This window comes from Anabrus simplex, chromosome 1 (assembly GCF_040414725.1).
Source record: "Anabrus simplex isolate iqAnaSimp1 chromosome 1, ASM4041472v1, whole genome shotgun sequence".
Taxonomy (NCBI): Eukaryota; Metazoa; Arthropoda; class Insecta; order Orthoptera; family Tettigoniidae; genus Anabrus; species Anabrus simplex.
Genome location: NC_090265.1, coordinates 1,518,730,916 through 1,518,750,290, shown reverse-complemented (window position 1 = coordinate 1,518,750,290; position 19,375 = coordinate 1,518,730,916). Strand labels below are relative to the sequence as shown.

At 38.7% G+C, this 19,375-nt stretch overlaps 1 protein-coding gene across 3 annotated transcripts in view; it reads right to left on the bottom strand.

The window, feature by feature from the left end:
- Positions 1 to 19,375, bottom strand: part of Rlb1 — a 144,114-nt gene that overhangs the window by 103,295 nt on the left and 21,444 nt on the right. For all 3 annotated transcript variants that reach the window (XM_067153273.2, XM_067153271.2, XM_067153270.2), the window contains exon 2: positions 6,643 to 6,804. In XM_067153273.2, the coding sequence (XP_067009374.2) occupies positions 6,643 to 6,795 (153 nt within the window). In that variant the 5' untranslated portion in view covers positions 6,796 to 6,804. The remainder of the gene's footprint in view (positions 1 to 6,642; positions 6,805 to 19,375) is intronic.

Genomic DNA, 19,375 nt, shown 5'->3' with positions numbered 1-19,375 from the left:
TGAAGAATACAATTAGCTCCTTCTCTTCCCCTGTAGGTATGTCGATGAGACCTTTCTTTCCCTGCACGCTCTTTTTTTTTCTTCAGCTAACCCCTCCTTTCACAGATGGAGTTTCCCACTACAAAGTTAAAGTGAACATCAGCAGATGGAGTAAAGATCACCATTTTTCCAAAAAAAAAAAAAAAAAAAAAAAAAATATGCAATGAGCCCTTTCTTTCCCTGTACCTTTCAATTTGTAACGGGTTTTATGTCATTTTAAACCCCTTGATGCCGACCTCCATACGTCATATAAACCTCCCTTTCTTCACGTGCTGCTGACCTCCATGTGTGGTATAAACTCCTGTAGGCCTATCTTGTTCTAGCTTGTAAATTTTTAAAGTTGTTGAGATGGAAATAGTGTATCTTTAAAGGTGAAGATCTCGGCTTTCCCTGTATGTATGAATAAGCCCAAATTAGTGTTTCTTTTTTTTCCCTTTCTAAAGAGTTAGAAAGAGTCTGACCTCTTTCTGCTTGAGGGCATACAGACTGAAATTTCTGCTGCATTCTAGAAGATGTATGTAATACTACACAACGTTTCCTTATGTAGATTGATAGTATAAATCACCATCTTATCACTGATATGCATGTTGACATCATCTGATCATCTGGTGAGGATTCCTGTAATTCTTTCAATACCTTGAAACCTCTTACGACTCATAATTACTTGACTTGTTGTCACTTTGAAATATGATACTGTGTGGTGCATAAGCATGGCACAGTGCAGCTTGAATGAAGAGAAGTAATTAAGTTTTAAGGAATCAGACGATAGGAGCATTACATCAGACTGAATTGAGCAAAGCAAGAGTGAATGCATAATATACGGAATGAGAGTTCATAGTACGCAAGACTATGAAACATGCCCTCTTTCTCATGAACTAATCGTCCCATTACCCTGGGATTTGTGCCAAATCAATCTTTGAACTATTATTCCTGGTTCTTCCGCTCAAAGTTCCCAAGGCAACGATTACCCTAGCTTTCATTGCATTCTGAAACAACCTATGGAAATACAAGAACGTCATTTTCATTTAGTATAAAATATGGAAGGTTCCTTCTCCATTAGTAGATTACAACGAAAATATATAGACAATGAATGTAAACTACATTATTTCGAGCCTCTACTGTAAATGTTTGAAAATAATCTTGTAAAAGTGAATTTTTAAAGACAGTGCTGAATTTTCTTAGTGCTCACAACTGAAACACCTCTGTCTACTGGGTAAAGTGGCACTCAAATGTTCCCCGTCGTTGAGGGGTTAACTACTGCAGCTTACGAGACACTGGCAAGTTGAAATTTTCCCCTAAAGAGGATTTTTTTTCCTAGTGGCTTTACGTCGCACCGACACAGATAGGTCTTATGGCGACAATGGGATAGGAAAGGCCTAGGAGTTAGAAGGAAGTGGCCGTGGCCTTAATTAAGGCACAGCTCCAGCATTTGCCTGGTGTGAAAATGGGAAACCACGGAAAACCATCTTCAGGGCTGCCAACAGTGGGATTCAAACCCACTATCTCCCAGATGCAAGCTCACAGCCGCGCGCCCATAACTACACAACTAACTCTCCCAGTAAAAAGGATCTTTAACGTACGTAAGTAAATCCACTGACACTGCTCTCTCCCATTAAAGCATCTTCAAATGCCAACCGACTGCGCTGGGATTCGATCCTGCAACCATAGGCACAGAATGCGAAATGTTACCGCTGCGACTTACAGCTAGTCTATGGACTAGGGTCACATACCATGTTCTCTCTCCAATGCTATTTGGCCATTAAGTTTTATTACATTACGTGTCAAGTAAACTGTTGATAAAATTAACCATAATAGGTGTTTTATTTGATCCTGTATTGACTTGTCTGAAACTATTTAAAATAGTTTATGTTAACCAGGAACCTAAGGAACCTGGATCCCATGCTTTCACACTGCGCTTGTTCCCAGGGGTTGATCCTCTTTTTGTTTTGTTTTTTGCTTGACCTCGCACAGAAACAGATAGGTCTTATGGCGACGATGGGGCAGGAAGGGGCTAGGAGTGGGAAGGAAGCGGCTGTGGCCTTAATTAAGGTACAGCCCCAGCATTTGTCTCGTGTGAAAATGGGAAACCACGGAAAAACATCCTCAGGGCTGCTGACAGTGGGGTTTGAACAGGTTGATCCTCTGAGGGAATCAAAGGTTAAAGATTTGGATGGAGAACCACCATGGACAGGCTTGGGACGTTTATTTCCAGCCATGCCCAAAACCTTCCTCCCTGAATGCCATTTTCACAAATTCTACCTTTTAAACAATTCCTGTTATCAGTCCATTGTGCTGAGATCAGTGAAAATAGTCTTTCTATATTTGCATTGTGCCCTGGTACAGAAAATAAAAACGTACTGCAAGTTTTGATAACTCTGAACTACAGCGGCCTCTGTAGCCGTACCAAGCAGCCAAGGCAATACCAACCCGATCATAGCAAGTACTGTCCAGAGTCCAATGTTGATCACTAATATGGACTGAGGCAATACGAACCAGGGCTCCTTTCCTCACATCATCCATAATGTACCTCATAGCATATACAGAGTGATAAATATAGATGAAAAAATTAAAAGTAATTGATAATAACATGTTCTTATGGCATTTGACTGTGTGGGAACCTGCTTGTCAGATGGATACTACTGCTGAGTAAATGGCGCTCCCACCTGACGGTTTGGGGATACCCCCTGGGCTTTCAAGTGTAGTCACACACATAAGAGGCCCCTCCCCAAGCAGCACGCACATCAAACTTTGATTCAGTCTACAACCAATCCTCAAGAAAAAATAAGAAAAAGAAGAGGGGACCGATGGCCACATAACTAGGGTGACCAGATGCTAATAGATAAAAAAAAGAGGATAAAACTATTTAAAAAGGAGGACAATACCAGAAAAAAGAGGACACAAAAATCCTTCATTGAGAGCCTGAATTTAGACTTATATGTTCTAATTTTCACATACATAAACTAAATTTCAACAATAAAACTAATTTTCACACCTTGCTGGTACTTTTCTGAAGATTCATTTGTCTACATGTCCAAAACATACTAATGACAAGATGCACTTGTAAATTCCTTTAGATTATACTGAACCATTATGAGGATTTTCACAAATTCTACCTTTCAAACAATTCCTGTTATCAGTCCATTGTGCTGAGATCAATGAAAATAGTCTTTCTATATTTGCATTGTGCCCTGGTAGAGAAAAAAAACACACTGCAAGTTTTGATAACTCTGAACTACAATCAACAGACATAACATGTGAATACAAGATAACTTGTTAAATTCAGGGTCATTACCACTCTCATTAGGGAACTGTTTGAAATTGCATAACTGATCAAAAGATTTCACATCATCAGTTTGAATGGATTTAGACTCAGCTTGCAAACACAGAATAAATTTTTCAACATCACAGTAATTAATATCATTTCTTAGCACCATCCTTTTAAAATAGGCTTCCTTCAAATCCCAGTTATCTCCTGTCACTTGTCATGTTATCAGTCATCACACATTAACATAGTAATGTTCTGATGGGATAGTGCTGAGAGAGAAACATGCAGAATAGAGAGTGGTAAATAGCATCTGTTACCACAACACAAGGCATGTATAGAATAACTGCATGTACTGTATATCCATCCATAATCACATTTCTATATATCGATGATGCCATCGCGTAATGAAGAATACTTGTAAAAATGAAGTAGTAAAACAGATTACCCAAAAATAAGCAGATTAATTTAAAGGGACATTTCGGGTTTTTTACATAATTCACACGGACCCCAGACAATGGTCTAAAAAGGAGGACATGTCCAGATAAAAGAGAAAGACTGGTCACCCTACAAAGGAACCTTTAGGAGCCATCTACGACAGGTAGGGATTTCCTGTTGATGTATTCAGACCCTACCATCCATGGGGTACAATTCATGGTGCCAAAGCCACAACCCATTTCCGATACTAAGTCGCCCCTTTTAGTAGCCTCTTATGATACAGACAGGATACTGTGGATGTACTCTTTTTCTACGTCCCCAACCCATATTGAATAAATGTGGTGTAAAGGAAAATATAACAAACTGTTGAAGTCTTAAGTTAGAATGTCTAATCTTTTAGCAAACTTATTCCAACTTGAAACTCACGAGGCTATTGGTCTCATATATTTTTAAACTACCACAACTGTTTTCAATTCCAATATAAGAACTTGTAATTAGTTTTTAAGATTATAAATGTTGATAAAATCCAATAATACATTTTGAACATCAGGATCCTGATCTAACTTTTGAGGTGTTATGATGGCTGATGATGCCTGTAAAATAGGCGAAACATGTCCCATTCAAACTATTGTAACAAGGATTAAATCCTAATTTTAAAGATTTTTATGTATTGAATAGGTGGTTGATCAAATATATAATTTGTAATTTTAAGAAGTAGCCTACAATGAATTTCAATATGGACTCATAATGATAATATTACTTGTAATAAGTGGTATGTTCCTAGCTGTCAGTGGAGAGATGACATGGAATGATTTTTTTTTTTTGCTAGTTGCTTTACGTCGCACCAACACAGATAGGTCTTATGGCGACGATGGGACAGGGAAGGGCTAGGAGTGGGAAGGAAGCGGCCGTGGCCTTAATTAAGGTACAGCCTCAGCATTTGCCTGGTGTGAAAATGGGAACCACGGAAAACCATTTTCAGGGATGCCGACAGTGGGGTTCGAACCTACTATCTCCCGAATACTGGATACTGGCCGCACTTAAGCAACTGCAGCTATCGAGCTCGGTGGGAATGAAATTAGTGGACGAATAAGTTTGAGTGGTATCTTTAAAAGTAGGAAAGATCACAATATGAAGATAAAGTTGGAATTCAAGAGGACAAATTGGGGCAAATATTTGTTTATAGGAAGGGGAGTGAGGAACAGGAATAACTTAGCAAAGGAGATGTTCAATAAATTTCCAATTTCTTTGCAATTATTTAAGAAAAAGTTAGGAAAACAACAAATAGAGAATCTGCCTCCAGGGCGACTGCCCTAAATGCATTTTTTTTTTTTTTTTTTTTTGCTAGTTGCTTTACGTCGCACCGACACAGACAGGTGGTATGGCGAAGATGGGACAGGAAAGGGCTAGGAGTGGGAAGGAAGCGGTCGGGCCTTAATTAAGGTACAGCCCCAGCATTTGCCTGGTGTGAAAATGGGAAACCACGGAAAACCATTTTCAGGGCTGCCGACAGTGGGGTTCGAACCTACTATCTCATGAATACTGGATACTGGCTGCACTTAACTCTTTCTGGTCTAACTGCAAGCATAGCTCGCAGCGGCCGAAATTACGTTCAGGCCGCGCTGTGGGCATAGCCCGTAGTAAGGTTCGACAATTCGCTAAAAATCGAGAACGAGCTATGAGCGCATTCTGGTGGTTACATCGTGTTTCTTCATGTATTAGTTACAAGAGTATTTAAGCAGATGGCAGTATTATAATTCTAAGTCAGAGAATTTACGATATATTTGAACAGCATGCATCAGTAGATGTTGTCACTCAGTGAGCTCTAAGACATGGCTTCTCGTGGTAAACATGTGCTTGACGAAAGTGATATTTTGGATATTTTATGATATATTATAAGTTTATGCGCAAATGAACATATTATTGACATATGAATTCGAAACAACTTCTTGCATTTCATTATGACTGGAGTTCGTTTTACGGCCTAGCGCATGTTCCCGCGTATTTCTTATTGCGTGAATACGTAAGATTGTCTATATATTAGTAAAGTTGTCTGTTTAGAAGGCTGTATTTTCTCTTTCTCAGAAATCTTTTGTGGTAAATGGAACAATATTTTTACATTTGAGTAACCTTTAAAAAAAATTATCAATTAAAATAAAATTTTGTAAGAGCATCAATTTTGATTATTGTAATTATTACTATTATTATTATTATTATTAGTGAAAAATTATTATTTTTATATCCTACCAGTACCTATTATCGTTGTTGTTTTGTAATTGCAATGCACATTTTATATTAGCGAAATAGGGTAAATATTACTGTATTTCAGAAAAATGTACTTGCTTAGTTATCCATCAGACCTTTCCTCCATTCGCAAAACATGGTATAATATATAAACAATTTTAAAATCTCAAGTGATAGTTGACATGATACAAAGAGCGTTTTTGAAAATTAGATGCTCAAACAAGCACAAAGAAAAAATAATCATGCCAATATCTCCTACAGGTACAGAGATATAATGTTTTAAAGATCCTTAAAAATGCCCAGTCCAGAACGTCTGTTAGGGATATTAAGGCCCAGACTGGAATGGGTTAAGCGACTGCAGCTATCGAGCTCGGTAAATGCAAATCAGAAGCGACTGATTGAATTACATCATCAAAATGCTGAAGGTGGCCTGTGTACTAAAGAGGAAGGAATTCTATTCTAAGATTAACAAGAATACTGCAATATGGTGGGAGTCATGCCAGAGTGAATTCAGGGCATAAAGCTCAGACTCAATTTATTTACTGGTTATAAACCCCAGACAAAAAATGGTGCAGAGTGAATACTGAAAGAGATGAGCTGAAATTTTTAAAACTTTATTTTGTCTTACTCATATGAAGAACATTCCATTGCATACTGACCTTGATATGAAGGACCAACTTGGCCAAGCGATCTGCCTTCTTGCAGTTTCTCTCTCTCTGTTTCTCAGTTCCCTTCTTAGCTTTCAGCTTCCTTGATTCTCGAACCAATTTGTTGATAACATGAACCTTCGCTCGTTGAACCTCATTTCTCATGGAGGTAATCTGCAAAAGAGTGTCATATAAGAGCAAGTTCATGATTATGAAAAGCTCAAACTAAAATTGCTAGTGGCTTTACATCACACCGACACAGATAGGTCTTATGGCGATGATGTTGTAGGAAAGGCCTAGGAGTTGGAAGGAAGCGGCCGTGGCCTTAATTAAGGTACAGCCTGGTGTGAAAATGGGAAACCACAGAAAACCATCTTCTCACAGCCATGCGCCCCTAACCGCATGGCCAACTCGCCCGGTGAACTAAAATTGAAGAACAACAACTTTTAAAAAAGTTATGAATGATCAATATATACTCTTGAGCACGTAAGCCTATACACTAAGGGTGCAACCTTACTCTTAATCCCCTGCAATGTAAAGGTAGTGATTTATAGTTCCTTTTGTTACTGTTGATTTATTTTCAGTGTCGCTAACCATACAGTTTACGGACCCTACTTGCCAATACGACCTCTTACTCTTACTGTTAATCTGCCATGTTGGCAACGTTCAGTCATGGTTGTTGCCTGAATTACGTATTGCCACTGTAGTACTGTTAAAGGCACTAGTGATACATTTGCGAGCATATTTAAAGCATATTTTCTTTTTCTGTGGGATTGTAAATCTATTTGGCTAATACCAGGTAAGTAGAATTGTGGCATGTTTGAATAACACAGTTTGTGTGAAATGATGAACACATCATTTTATTAATTACAGTCCTATTTCGTCCAATACAGACTTCGATTGGGATGTCTAAGAAGCAAGAAAAATCTGCAAGAACTCCTCCGAAAAGGAAAGCAACGTTACATCCTTTACAAAAATCAGGTCAAGAAATGCTTATGTATTGCTATGAGCAATTGAAAGACGAAGAAGAAGGTGTCAGTCGTAGTGATATGGACCTAATGATAAGAGTTTCAAAATTAACTGGGGTAAGTGTTTATTTTAATCTTGTTTCTATGATAATTTTCTGACATAATGACAAACAATTGAATTGGAGGAATATTTCATTATGAACCAAACCTAACTGTGTTGATACAGTCTGTAGACTTAACCTTTGTGTATTCATATTGACTTACAGCATATGTCTATGTAATATATTTCCTTGTGTGTATTCTTACAGCGTGGTTTCAGTTTAGTCCCAGAATAGGAAATTTCAAGAAGGGAGTTGAATTTTCTACCCCAGGAAGCATGAACATCCAATGACCGGCATAGACAGTTTTTCTAAGGAAGTGATAGCAAGGTTTATTTATGATAAATTACATAAAGGTAAGGTAACTTCACAAGGAATCCATTGCAACATTATTTATAGAAAACGGCACGCAGGTGAGATAAACTCCCAGAAATGTTTTGTGCACTATTTTTTCTTCCCACAGGAGAAGTTGTAACTGTAAGAAAGATTTTCGATCACATGAAAGCAAATGACACTTATTTGTACAAGGGCTCAGAAACATCATTAAGCAGAATTTTGAAGGCCACGAGAGTTGTGTGGAGTAAAGGGGATCCCTATGCGTTAGAGAAAATGAAGACATTTGTTTTAAGATATCCTGTTTTCCGAGGGAATACATGCAAATTAAGGACAGTGAGAAACCAAAACCTGTTGTTTTCTTGGATGAGACTTGGATTTTTATGAGTGGTGAATATATATGTTATATTTTATATAAAAATCTTAGAATAATATATCTTCATCAGGTGTCTTTGGTATGATAAAACTCCACTAATGGAAATACATTCATGACAGATGTTAGGATAAAGTAGTGTAAGTAGTAATTCATTGACTTCATCATCAGGTGACTTTGCTACATTATAGTTGGTTTCACTTAAAATCAGACATCTTTTTCTATCATTCAACAGAAATCACAGTTTTTGTCAATTAGTATCCCTGAAGAGGGTGATCTCATAATTTCAGGGAATACTTTTTTGGAAGAAATACCTTCATTCTAAAATTTAAAATTCTTACAGGCGCTGATTTGATATTTGCCACAAACTTGAAGAGAAATCAAGATTATCATGGTGCTATGAACAGTGAGAAATTTCAGAAGTGGGTGGAAACACAATTAATCGTAGGATTAAGAAATATAGGACCCTGTGTTAATGGATAATGCAGCATATCACTGTAAGCTTGTGGAGCATCAACCAACAACAAAATGGAGGAAGGATCATTTACTGGTAATTATACTATATTAAATATTTCCTTCTACTGAACGATATTTAATGATGTTACAGAATTTTATTTTTATTTTTCCTTTAATTTATAGTCATGGTTGAGGCAGAATGGGGTGTCTCCACCAGAAAATGCAACAAAAGATGAGATGCAAAGGTTGTGTCATATGAATCAAAAGTCACTTAAAGAGGTATAGAAGCATCTGAACATAAGTTAAGGTAATGTTGTTTACTTTCATGTAGCCTATGCATAACAATATTTCTCTGTTTTTTAAAACCAGGTACATTGTTGACGAGAAGCTGCACAATGAAGGCCATACTATCCTATAACGTCCATATCACCCATTTTTCAATGCCATCGAATTAGAATAGTCTGTGGCAAAGCAGTATTATAACAAAGTGGCTTCAAGACCTGGCCATGGATTAGACTAAGGTAGAGCTGTGTGGAAAGAATCTCTTGATCAGGTAGTCCAAGTAGAAATGTTATTTATTGGATATAGGCAAGTGGAGTTCATCATATACTTGTCAGGTTGTGATACTTCAATATATCCTACAGGTGACAGCAGAAATGTGGAGAAATGAAGTGAAACACACTGAGAAGAAGATTGTTGAGTTCTACAATAATGAGGTGAGAGCTGTTCCTGAAGTGGAGGAACTAGTCAATCATCATGGAAGCAGTGAATCAGAGGAGGAAGAAGAAGAGGAAGAAGAAAGAAGAGGAGAAGCTGAAGAGTTAGCTGTACCACAGTAAGAGCCATTCCATGAGATTAAGGATTTTATAACTTTCCTGGGAAATAATACATTTCTATTATAATTGCCCCGTCCTTTTGGATATAACGAAATTACATTTGAAAATTGTGGGGAAATGCTACCTTAAATATGTATCTACAAGTTACAGGGCGGTATTGATGTGCAGGTGCAGGTCATCAGTGTCCAATCAGAATGAAGTTATTTTGAACTGCTATGGTGCAATGAGAGAGAGAGAGAGAGAGAGAGCAAGCACTGTGACGGCAATACACCATGTAAACATTGTAAGCCTGTTAAACTATGTATGCATTTCTTTTAAATCATAACGCAGTAATCACGAAACTTGGAATTAATTATACAGGTAGAAGCTTACTTTGGAACGACCCGTACACAATTCAAGATGGCTCACTGCACTCCCATTGCTGCCTCCCCCTCTCTCTCGCTCGCTTCTCCTTACATCAGCAGTTCAAAATAACTTCACTCCAATTGGATACCGACGATCCCCACCTGTACATCTTTACCGCCCTGTAACTCGTAGATGCATACACAATAGGATGTAATATTCAAGTGTTTTACATATTTCATTGTGCTCTTTCCGATGGTGTACAAATCAGTTTCAAGTTTTCTTAACATTGACTAATGGTCCCTTGTAAGTCTGGTTCTTATTAAGTGTTATGGTACTTTTAGGAGATTTCCACTGTTACAATACAAATTAACTTTATTCTTTTCAGAATAACATCAAATCATGGTACATGTTTCGTCCTCATTGTAGAACACCTTCAGCCATCGAAGTTCATAAAAAGAAAGGGAGAACAAGGATATATATTTAAACTTGAAAGATACTGGATATTCTTGGTATCTGGTCCTGTCTTGTGCTCTGATCAAAATTTATCACATTAAATATTATCACATTATTACGTATGTACCTAATTTTTTTTGTACAAGTTGCTTTACGTCACAATGACGCAGATAGGTCTTATGGTATGATGGCACAGGAAAGGGCTATGAATGGGAAGGAAGTGACCGTGGTCTTAATTAAGGCCTGGTATGAAAATGGGAAACAAAGCCAGCTTCAGGGCTGCCGACAGTGGGGTTCAAACCCAGTATCTCCCAAATACGGGATACTGGCTGCACTTAAGCGGCTGCAGCTATCAAACTCAGTGCATCTAGAAATTAAAACAGTAGAGTCTAGTAAAAAAAGCACCATTATCAAAATATACAACGACCATAACAAAAAATTTTCATGTATGAAAATACATTGTGATGTTAAATTGAGATCTGTCATTAATGGACTATAGTTGAAAAATCTTAATGTTGTATGTAGTAACACATAAAATAAAAGACAGTGTTGTAAAAATTTTAAGGTGTTTTCATACAATTATCTGAAAACAAGTCTTTAAAAAAATATGTTCAACACTTTCGATGAAAGCTGTGGTTCCTATTGGATTGGACTATTTTCAAGGGGAAACTTCTCTTTAATGTTTTTGCAAGCTGAATGCCGGGCTTGGCTACATAAAGATGTTAAAAATGAAGAAGTATCCTCGCTGGTCTCGCATTAGCCTCGTCAGCCTGTGTGCCACCTTGAGTTGAACTGCATGTTGAACGAAACATGTACCATGTGCATGTACCCTGACATCTGTGATGTCATACTTGCAGGACCTGCCTGGGTAGTAGGGGTTTTAGATGGAGAGAAACTAAAATTAATGAATAACCAATTTACTTCTCTTTTATCTCTTCTCTCTCATTCTCCTGCATAGCCTTCAATTCAACTATCTTCTCTTATTTAGTCTTACATTTACTTATACCGTATATATTTACATCTTACGTGAATTTAACTTACAGGTTATAAATTCCTGCGAAGGGTCGACTTGAACCACCAATCTCTAAGTCCATAGTCTTTTTAGCGTTATCACTCGGCAAAAATGTCACTTGAGAGGTAATTGTAAAAAGTCTTATATGTAGGATGTACAGATACACATGAAAGACATCGTCGTACATGACTGAATTACTATCAACATATCTTAGAGAAACTATGAAGTACATGAAACCCAAATTATGAGTTTCATTTCCACAGCAAATCCCCCTATAAAAAAGGGACCATGTAGCTTATCCACCTTCATTTCAGCCACATAAATATTCAGGAAAAATTGCAAAATCACAGTAGAGGATAAATATAATTTTTTAAGTAGAAATAATCCGGAACAGAGATTAGTGAGGTTGGACATCCTGCCCGTAATCATTCATGAGTCGCTGTTGAATATGCTGTCTGTGTATGTGATGGGATACTGTGCTTGTCAAAACTGGTAAGTTGCTATTTTACACAATAATAGTGAAATGATGATGAAGACGACACAAATACCCAGCCCCCGTGCCAGAGAAATTAACCAAGGGTGGTTAAAATTCTCGACCCTGCGGGAATCGAACCCAGGACCCTGTGACCAAAGGCCAGCAGGCTAGCCATTTAGCCATGGGGCCGGACAATATTAGTGAAAAACCAAGGTCACTGCAGCTATTGTTGACTGGATATTTCTTCTCTTTAAAGAACAGTGAGTACCATGAATTAATATCCTGTTTTGTTGATTCCTGTAAACTTTGTATGTATGGTGTTGGTTTGCCAGTTCCTGGTGTATCTACTGGGTGAAAACTTTATAGACCAATTGATTCAGTTTTATGTTTATTGCATTCAGTCATCACGACAGTGGTTTCAATGACAACAGTTGGTCAATTACAAATCCTGTCGAACCTAACATAACCCTGCAACAATGAGTGGTTTTTGGTGGATCGCAACCTAACCAGTCATTTTAATTTGTTTTCAGTGATCATAACCTAACCTGTCACTATCAGTGGTCTTCGACAGAATACAATGGTTTTGTCACAATAGCTAATACTGTCCAGAGGATGCTACAGGACTGCTGGCCGCTTACACCCCCTTTGCTTGTGTCTATCAGAATGGTCTTGTCACTAGCCAGACCTAACCAAACCAGCCCAATTGCCTTGTCACTAGCCAGACATAACAAAACCCATTGGTCTTGTTACTAGGCGGACCCAGCCAATCCAGATCAATGGTTTGGTCACTAATTGGACGTTTCTCATATTCTATCATGTTCTTGTCACTAGCCATGGTTATGGTCTTCTTACACCATGCTTCCTTTCACAAACCAGTTATTAAAGTCACTCAATCTAGTCACTCCTTGATTTGCTATTCTTGATCTATGTTCACAGCTTTAAAATTTCTCAGCTCCATATTCATCATGATCCTTACTTTCCTATAACAGAGCTTTTATGTTAATACTTTCACAGTCTTTCTTCATTATGATGATATGCAGACTGTCCTATTTTAAAGTCTCAGTAGAAATAATCTGAGGCTTGGGCATCAGTTTAAACAATCTTTTTTTTTTTTTTTTTTTTTGCTATGGGCTTTACATCGCACTGACACAGATAGGTCTTATGGCGACGATGGGATAGGATAGGCTTAGGAGTTGGAAGGATGCGGCCGTGGCCTTAATTAAGGTACAGCCCCAGCATTTGCCTGATGTGAAAATGGGAAACCACGGAAAACCATCTTCAGGGCTGCCGACAGTGGGATTTGAACCCACTATCTCCCGGATGCAAGCTCACAGCCGCGCGTCTCTACGCACATGGCCAACTCGCCCGGTTTTAAACAAATTACAAGCCATCAATAACGAAATGAAAGAGTTCAGTTATATATATTGCTATTTGTTTTTTGTTGCACAGATACAGACAAGTCTTGAATCAATGTGTGAAAATGGGAAAGTGCAGAAAACCATCTTCAGTAATGTCGACAGTGGGGATGGAACCCCTGTCTCTCAATTCCATCTCGATAGCTATGAGACACACAGTGCATAGCGGTCTCGCTCTATAGATAAATCATATTACAGTGAAAACATTTGTTTTCAAACAAAACATCTATCCAGCATTCCAGGCTCCATGAAGGTCGAGAAGGAAAACACTTTCAGTGGCATTCTTACTGGTGTGTTCACCAGCCTAGTAGGCTTAACATGAGTGACAGAGGCTTAACGTAATTTGGAAGGAATGTTTTACATGATATATCATTTGGTGCGCATTAGTGAGTTAACACCCCCACGCCCTACCAACCAAGGACATCCGACCTCAGTCCCATGGAGCACATCTGGGATGGTCTCGAGAGGGATATGTGCGCCTTGGTTATTGTTCCACCAGACCTCTGTGCATTATGAAAGGCTGTGCAGCTATGCAGCGGTTATGGATCAGGATGGCTTACCAATGTTTCCAGTGTTGTTTTGAACCCTTGCGACTCCGTATCATCACAATCATCGGGCCGAAAGTTGGTCTACATGCTACCAGCTAGGTATCACTGATTTAATTATTGTTCATAAGTATATGTATTAATCGGAGAAGATACTCTCCTTTAGTCATACCACATCAATTGAGAATGTGCTATGAGATTGTTCGAAATGTCTGTTCATGATACACCACCTCCATAACATACATGCTCAGTTAAAGGGTACAATCTCAGAAACTTAATTCTTATGAAACAGAGTACTTGCTCAAAAATGTTCAGTAAGCCTATAATTAATTATACTAAAAACTCATGTTGAAGGCTGTGTGGCCGAGACGGTAAAGACCTGCTTGGATCGTCCACCCTGAAGGACGTGGGTTCGATTCCCTGCCAGGAAGTCGAAAAATTTAAGAAACGAGATTTCCACTTCTGGAGGTGCACATGGCCCTGAGGTTCACTCAGCCTACACCAAAAATGAGTACCAGGTTAACTCCTGGAGGGCAAAAGGCGATCGTGCGGAGAGCTAACCACTTTACCCCACCACGTGCCAATGTTATGGAAGCTAACCAATCTACCCCCACCAAGTGCCAACGTTATGGATAGTGGAAGCCTTTACCTTCCACCCTTCCAATGGCCTTCATGGTTTGTACGGAGATGACTTTGCTTTTTACTTTTTAAATTCTAGTACTCATGTTTATTATGTTTGTTTATTCATACTTCCGCTTTGTAATTCAGTGACCATGGAATGGCACTTGATGTAAATTATATTTATTTCCTTATTGCATACTTCTGTTGTTGTTGTTATTATTATTATTATTATTATTATTATTATTATTATTACTACATATCCCTCAAAGTGTAAATAAACTAATATTTAATATAGTAAATTATGCTTATCTCTTTGGATTCATTTATTTAATTGAATATTGTTATTGCTATGACATGACTTCTTTATATGATGTAAATATAAAGTAAAAGTACTTCTTCCCAAATATATTTGTTATACCTACACCAATCAGACAACCGACTAGGGAAGTATCTTTTTATTAAGGTACATACATATATATAACTGAAGAACTGAAGAACCATATACAGGTAAGTGGGTCACCCTATGGTAGAAATCCACACTATGTAATTTGGGAGAGAGCAAGCCCATTGGTAGGCCTATTATGCTTCATAAGAAACAGAGTGGACCGGCTGTGCAGTTCGATCACATTGCTGTGAGCTTGCTTTCAGGAGATGGTGGATTTGAACACCACAGTTGCCAGATCTGAAGTTTTTTCTTTGGTGGCTCCCTAATTTTCATTTCAGGCTAATGCTGTGGCTGTCTCTGGTCGAATAACAGTGCAGTAATTTTGGCGTTTAAGGATATCGCTCTCTTATTGTAGATGTCTTTAGTTAGTTGGTAGGCCATTTCCATTGTGCTAATGCATGACACGAAGGCTTCTTTCTCTGATAGGTTAAGCTCTATCCATTCACCGACGTATTTAAATTTTTCTGCCTGCTTAATTTTTCCACCACAGAAACACGTGGTAGTGATTACATCCCTCCATATAGGGTTGGCATCAGGAAGGGCATACAGCCATAAAACAGAGCCAAATCCACATGTACGACATAGTTCACACCCACAAGCCCAAAGGTGTGGGAAAAGTGGTAGAAAAAGAAGAGTGATTCGTTTTTACAGGTAGTGATGATAGGAGAATGTTTTCCAAAACATAAATGTGGACTCCAGGAGTATGTGTACAGTTTTTTTTACGTCAGGTGCTATAACTCATGACTAAATAAGAATACAAAAACAAAATTATGTCATGTTATACAGAATTAAATGTTCTTATTATAAAATGGCGGACGAGATCGAAAGCCGGTTAGACATTGCTCTAAGGTTTATACAGAATACTGCAGATGCAGGAGGATATATGAAGAAAGAAATTAAAGAAGATATTCATAAAATGGTGAGTGTCATCATAAGCTGTTTTGATGAAATGAAAACTATGCTTGAAAATAACAGTGCAAGGAAACAGACTCCTCGACATGAGGACAATGAGGTTAAACAAAATTATATGACAGCAACGTCAGATAGTTTAACTGCAGGACAGGTGGCACCATCTCTTGGGAACTCGCAAGAAACAACTAGTAGCACGCAATATCCCGATTGGCCACAGAGCAGTCAAGAGAATAACGGAGATAACGCAAAGATATCATTCTCCGAGCAACGAGTCGTTATGAATAATGACCAACATGATCGGGGACAGGTTCTATCTAGCGGACATCCGTGGAACAACTTTAGGGACAGCAGCGATGTCACAGGGAGAACAACCTATGATCAGAGAGATGAGATATCGAATCTAGAACAGGGCCAACAGGGCCAGATGCCATCTAGAGGTCAGCAGGACAACCTCCAGCAGGGCAACACAGTCAGTTCCTCAGAACATGAAATGGAAGAAAGAACCACAAGAAAAATTACACAGGACTTACATGCCATGATGGATACTTTAACTACCAAATTAACGAGTATGCTACGTGAGGAAATTAACACGAGGATTACAATCCATAAGGGTGAACTCATCAATCGAAAGAGTTTGAACGATATTCGAGGTAATCATTCATTCATAACGAACACAGAAGCGGATCAAGCAACTTCCTCGAACATGTCATCCATGGAAATCACAATGCACCTCAGCCGCACATACAAAGAAATCATGGAAGAGTCATGGTCCACACAAAAGACACCAACGCCTTCCAACATACAGCCGACAATCTTGACAACAGCAGATGCACGATTAATCAACTCCGAAAAGGACCTCACGATGAATGAAACAGAATTACAAGCAGCAGAACCCAGAGCTTGGATATACATAGGGCGACTACACCATAATACCACTGTAGAAATGGTAAAGCGACACCTAACCAAGTTAAATGTGACAAATATTATTGAATGTGAAGAATTACACACTAATAATTCACTTAAAGCACTAAGAGTAGTTACACCTTTGCATGAAATGGGGAAGGTGTACGCTCCAGAAGCATGGCCTAAAGGCGTTGTCGTGAGACGATACCGTCTTTTTCGCTCCAGAGAAACAGGAGTCAAACTCCCAGCCACCTTCTTCGCATCTTGTTATGGAACGTACAAGGTCTAAAGAGCGCTATACAGTTGACAAACAATAACCTTCTACAATCACATGATATTCTCATACTACTTGAGACTCTACCAAACCCATTGAACTAAAGCACTTCTATGCGCAACATTTACCAGCAATGCAAGGACCAAGAGGGAGACCAATGCGCGGTATTTCATGCTACTACAAACCAAGACTAGGTAAAATTTTAAGTACACACCAAGAACAGGATACAATGATAATAAACTTTAAATGGATCTCCGTGATAGCAATATACGCATGGCCACTAACACCCATTGAAGAACTAATAGCAATCATCATGTCCTCCATAAAGCAAATAGCTCCGGGCAGAGACATAATACTTGCCGGAGACCTAAACTGCAGACTTGACAACAACAATCATAGAGTGAAAGAGTTCCTGGAAATGATGACTGAGGAAGGTTTCAACCTTGTTAACAACTTCGAAGATAGAACGTACTTTACATATACAGGGAGTAGTACTATAGACTTAATCTTTTACAAAGGTCAAAACGTTAAGCTAATAAATTACTCCGTGTGTTTCACTACAGAACAGGTGATAAGGAAACACTGTCCTGTCTCGACGCATTTTAATGTCTCAAGAATAGAGAAGAGAGAGAACTATGCTGATGCCAAACCCTCAAGACAGATAAATAAAAATGTACTCAAACAACAAACCAAAGAACATAAAGAATAATGACATAGATGCAGCTGCACTATCCCTGGAGTGGCGGTGTGGGTGAGTGCGTGGGTGTGTTGGAGTACATGTGTCATATCGATTACCCATTTTGGTTATTCATTTCCATTTTATCTTTTTATGCCGATTCTAGGCTTGGAGTTTTGTACCCGTGTTGGCTTCTCACTATATTATTTCTTTTTATTACCAACTCGTATAATTTATTTGGTCCCATAGTTTTTCATACTATTTTGACCTCAGTCATTTATTTTGTTTTGTCTTTGATGAACGAGCTCATTTACCCTTTTTTTTTTACTTCCTGGAGCTCTCGGAACATATATTACCTTTGCTTATTCCTTGATGCAGGGGCAGATAACGAAGGTGGGAGATTGTTAGAGAAAAAAAAGATTATATGTATGTGGGTGGATGGAATTACATGTTTTCGAGAAATAACACATCCCCAGGAAAGTGTGACCTTCATGGTTCTGATTTGCAGTTACTAGAAATCGTCTTTGAACGTTAAAATAAGGGGTTTTACCCCTCAGTGCGACTGCGTTGCATAATTTCAAATCACGATGTGGAAACATGTTGGAATGTTAGTTTGTAAATGGCCAGGATACTACCCAAACGCCGGTGATTGTGCTACTTATGTATTTGCTTCATTCACTATTCTTGTTTTAAATTTAATTCACCTTCTTTTAATTTGATTCATCTTGATTGAATAAACCTTGTTGTTTGCTCATTCGCATTTCGACTCTTAATAGCACTAAGAGCCCGATTTCCAGCTTGGGGCCTTAGTTTGTCGGCTTTTCCCAGTCACGGTCCATGGTTTTGTACCCGCGTATTATATTCCGCCGATATTATTGTTTTTATTGTTTATTGAGGTGTTTCGTGTGGGTGGGGTGTGGTTCAATACTTAGGATTTCTGTCAGGCTTGAGGACAGGAATTACTATGTCCTCTCGCCACTGTGACGGAAACTCGCCCTCTATCCAGATTCGGTCAACCACACGATGGAGATATAAAAGACTATCCTCACTAAGTTTTTTCAATATCTGACTATGGACATTCTCTGGTCCGGGAGACGTGTCCTTGCAAAGCCCCAAGGCACTGCGGAGTTCCCACTCCGTAAAGGGCACGTTATAGTCCTCTGAAGCTTGAGTGGCAAAACTGAGGTAATGACGTTCTGCCTCCCGTTTCAGAGCAAGGAAATCACTATGGTAATTCCCGAAGCCAGACATATGCGTGTAATAACTGGCTAGATGATTAGTAATCGACAGCGGTTCAGTGACGATACAGCCTGCAATGGAAATTCCGGGTACTGAAGATGATCCTTGTATACCCTACATACGTCGAAGTTTAGTCCACACTTGAGATGACTGTGTATGTGACGTCATAGATGACACTTACGTCCCAGGAAGCTTTCTTACTCTGTCAAATAAGAACTCTCGCTTTAGCACGGAGTTTTTTAAATGTTACCAAGTTGGCCACAGTAGGCTGCCTACGACAGCATTTATGAGCATGATGGCATTCTTTTATAGCTGCTGCAATTTTTTTGTTCCACGAGTTTTGGGCGAGGAGTCCCTGAAAACTAT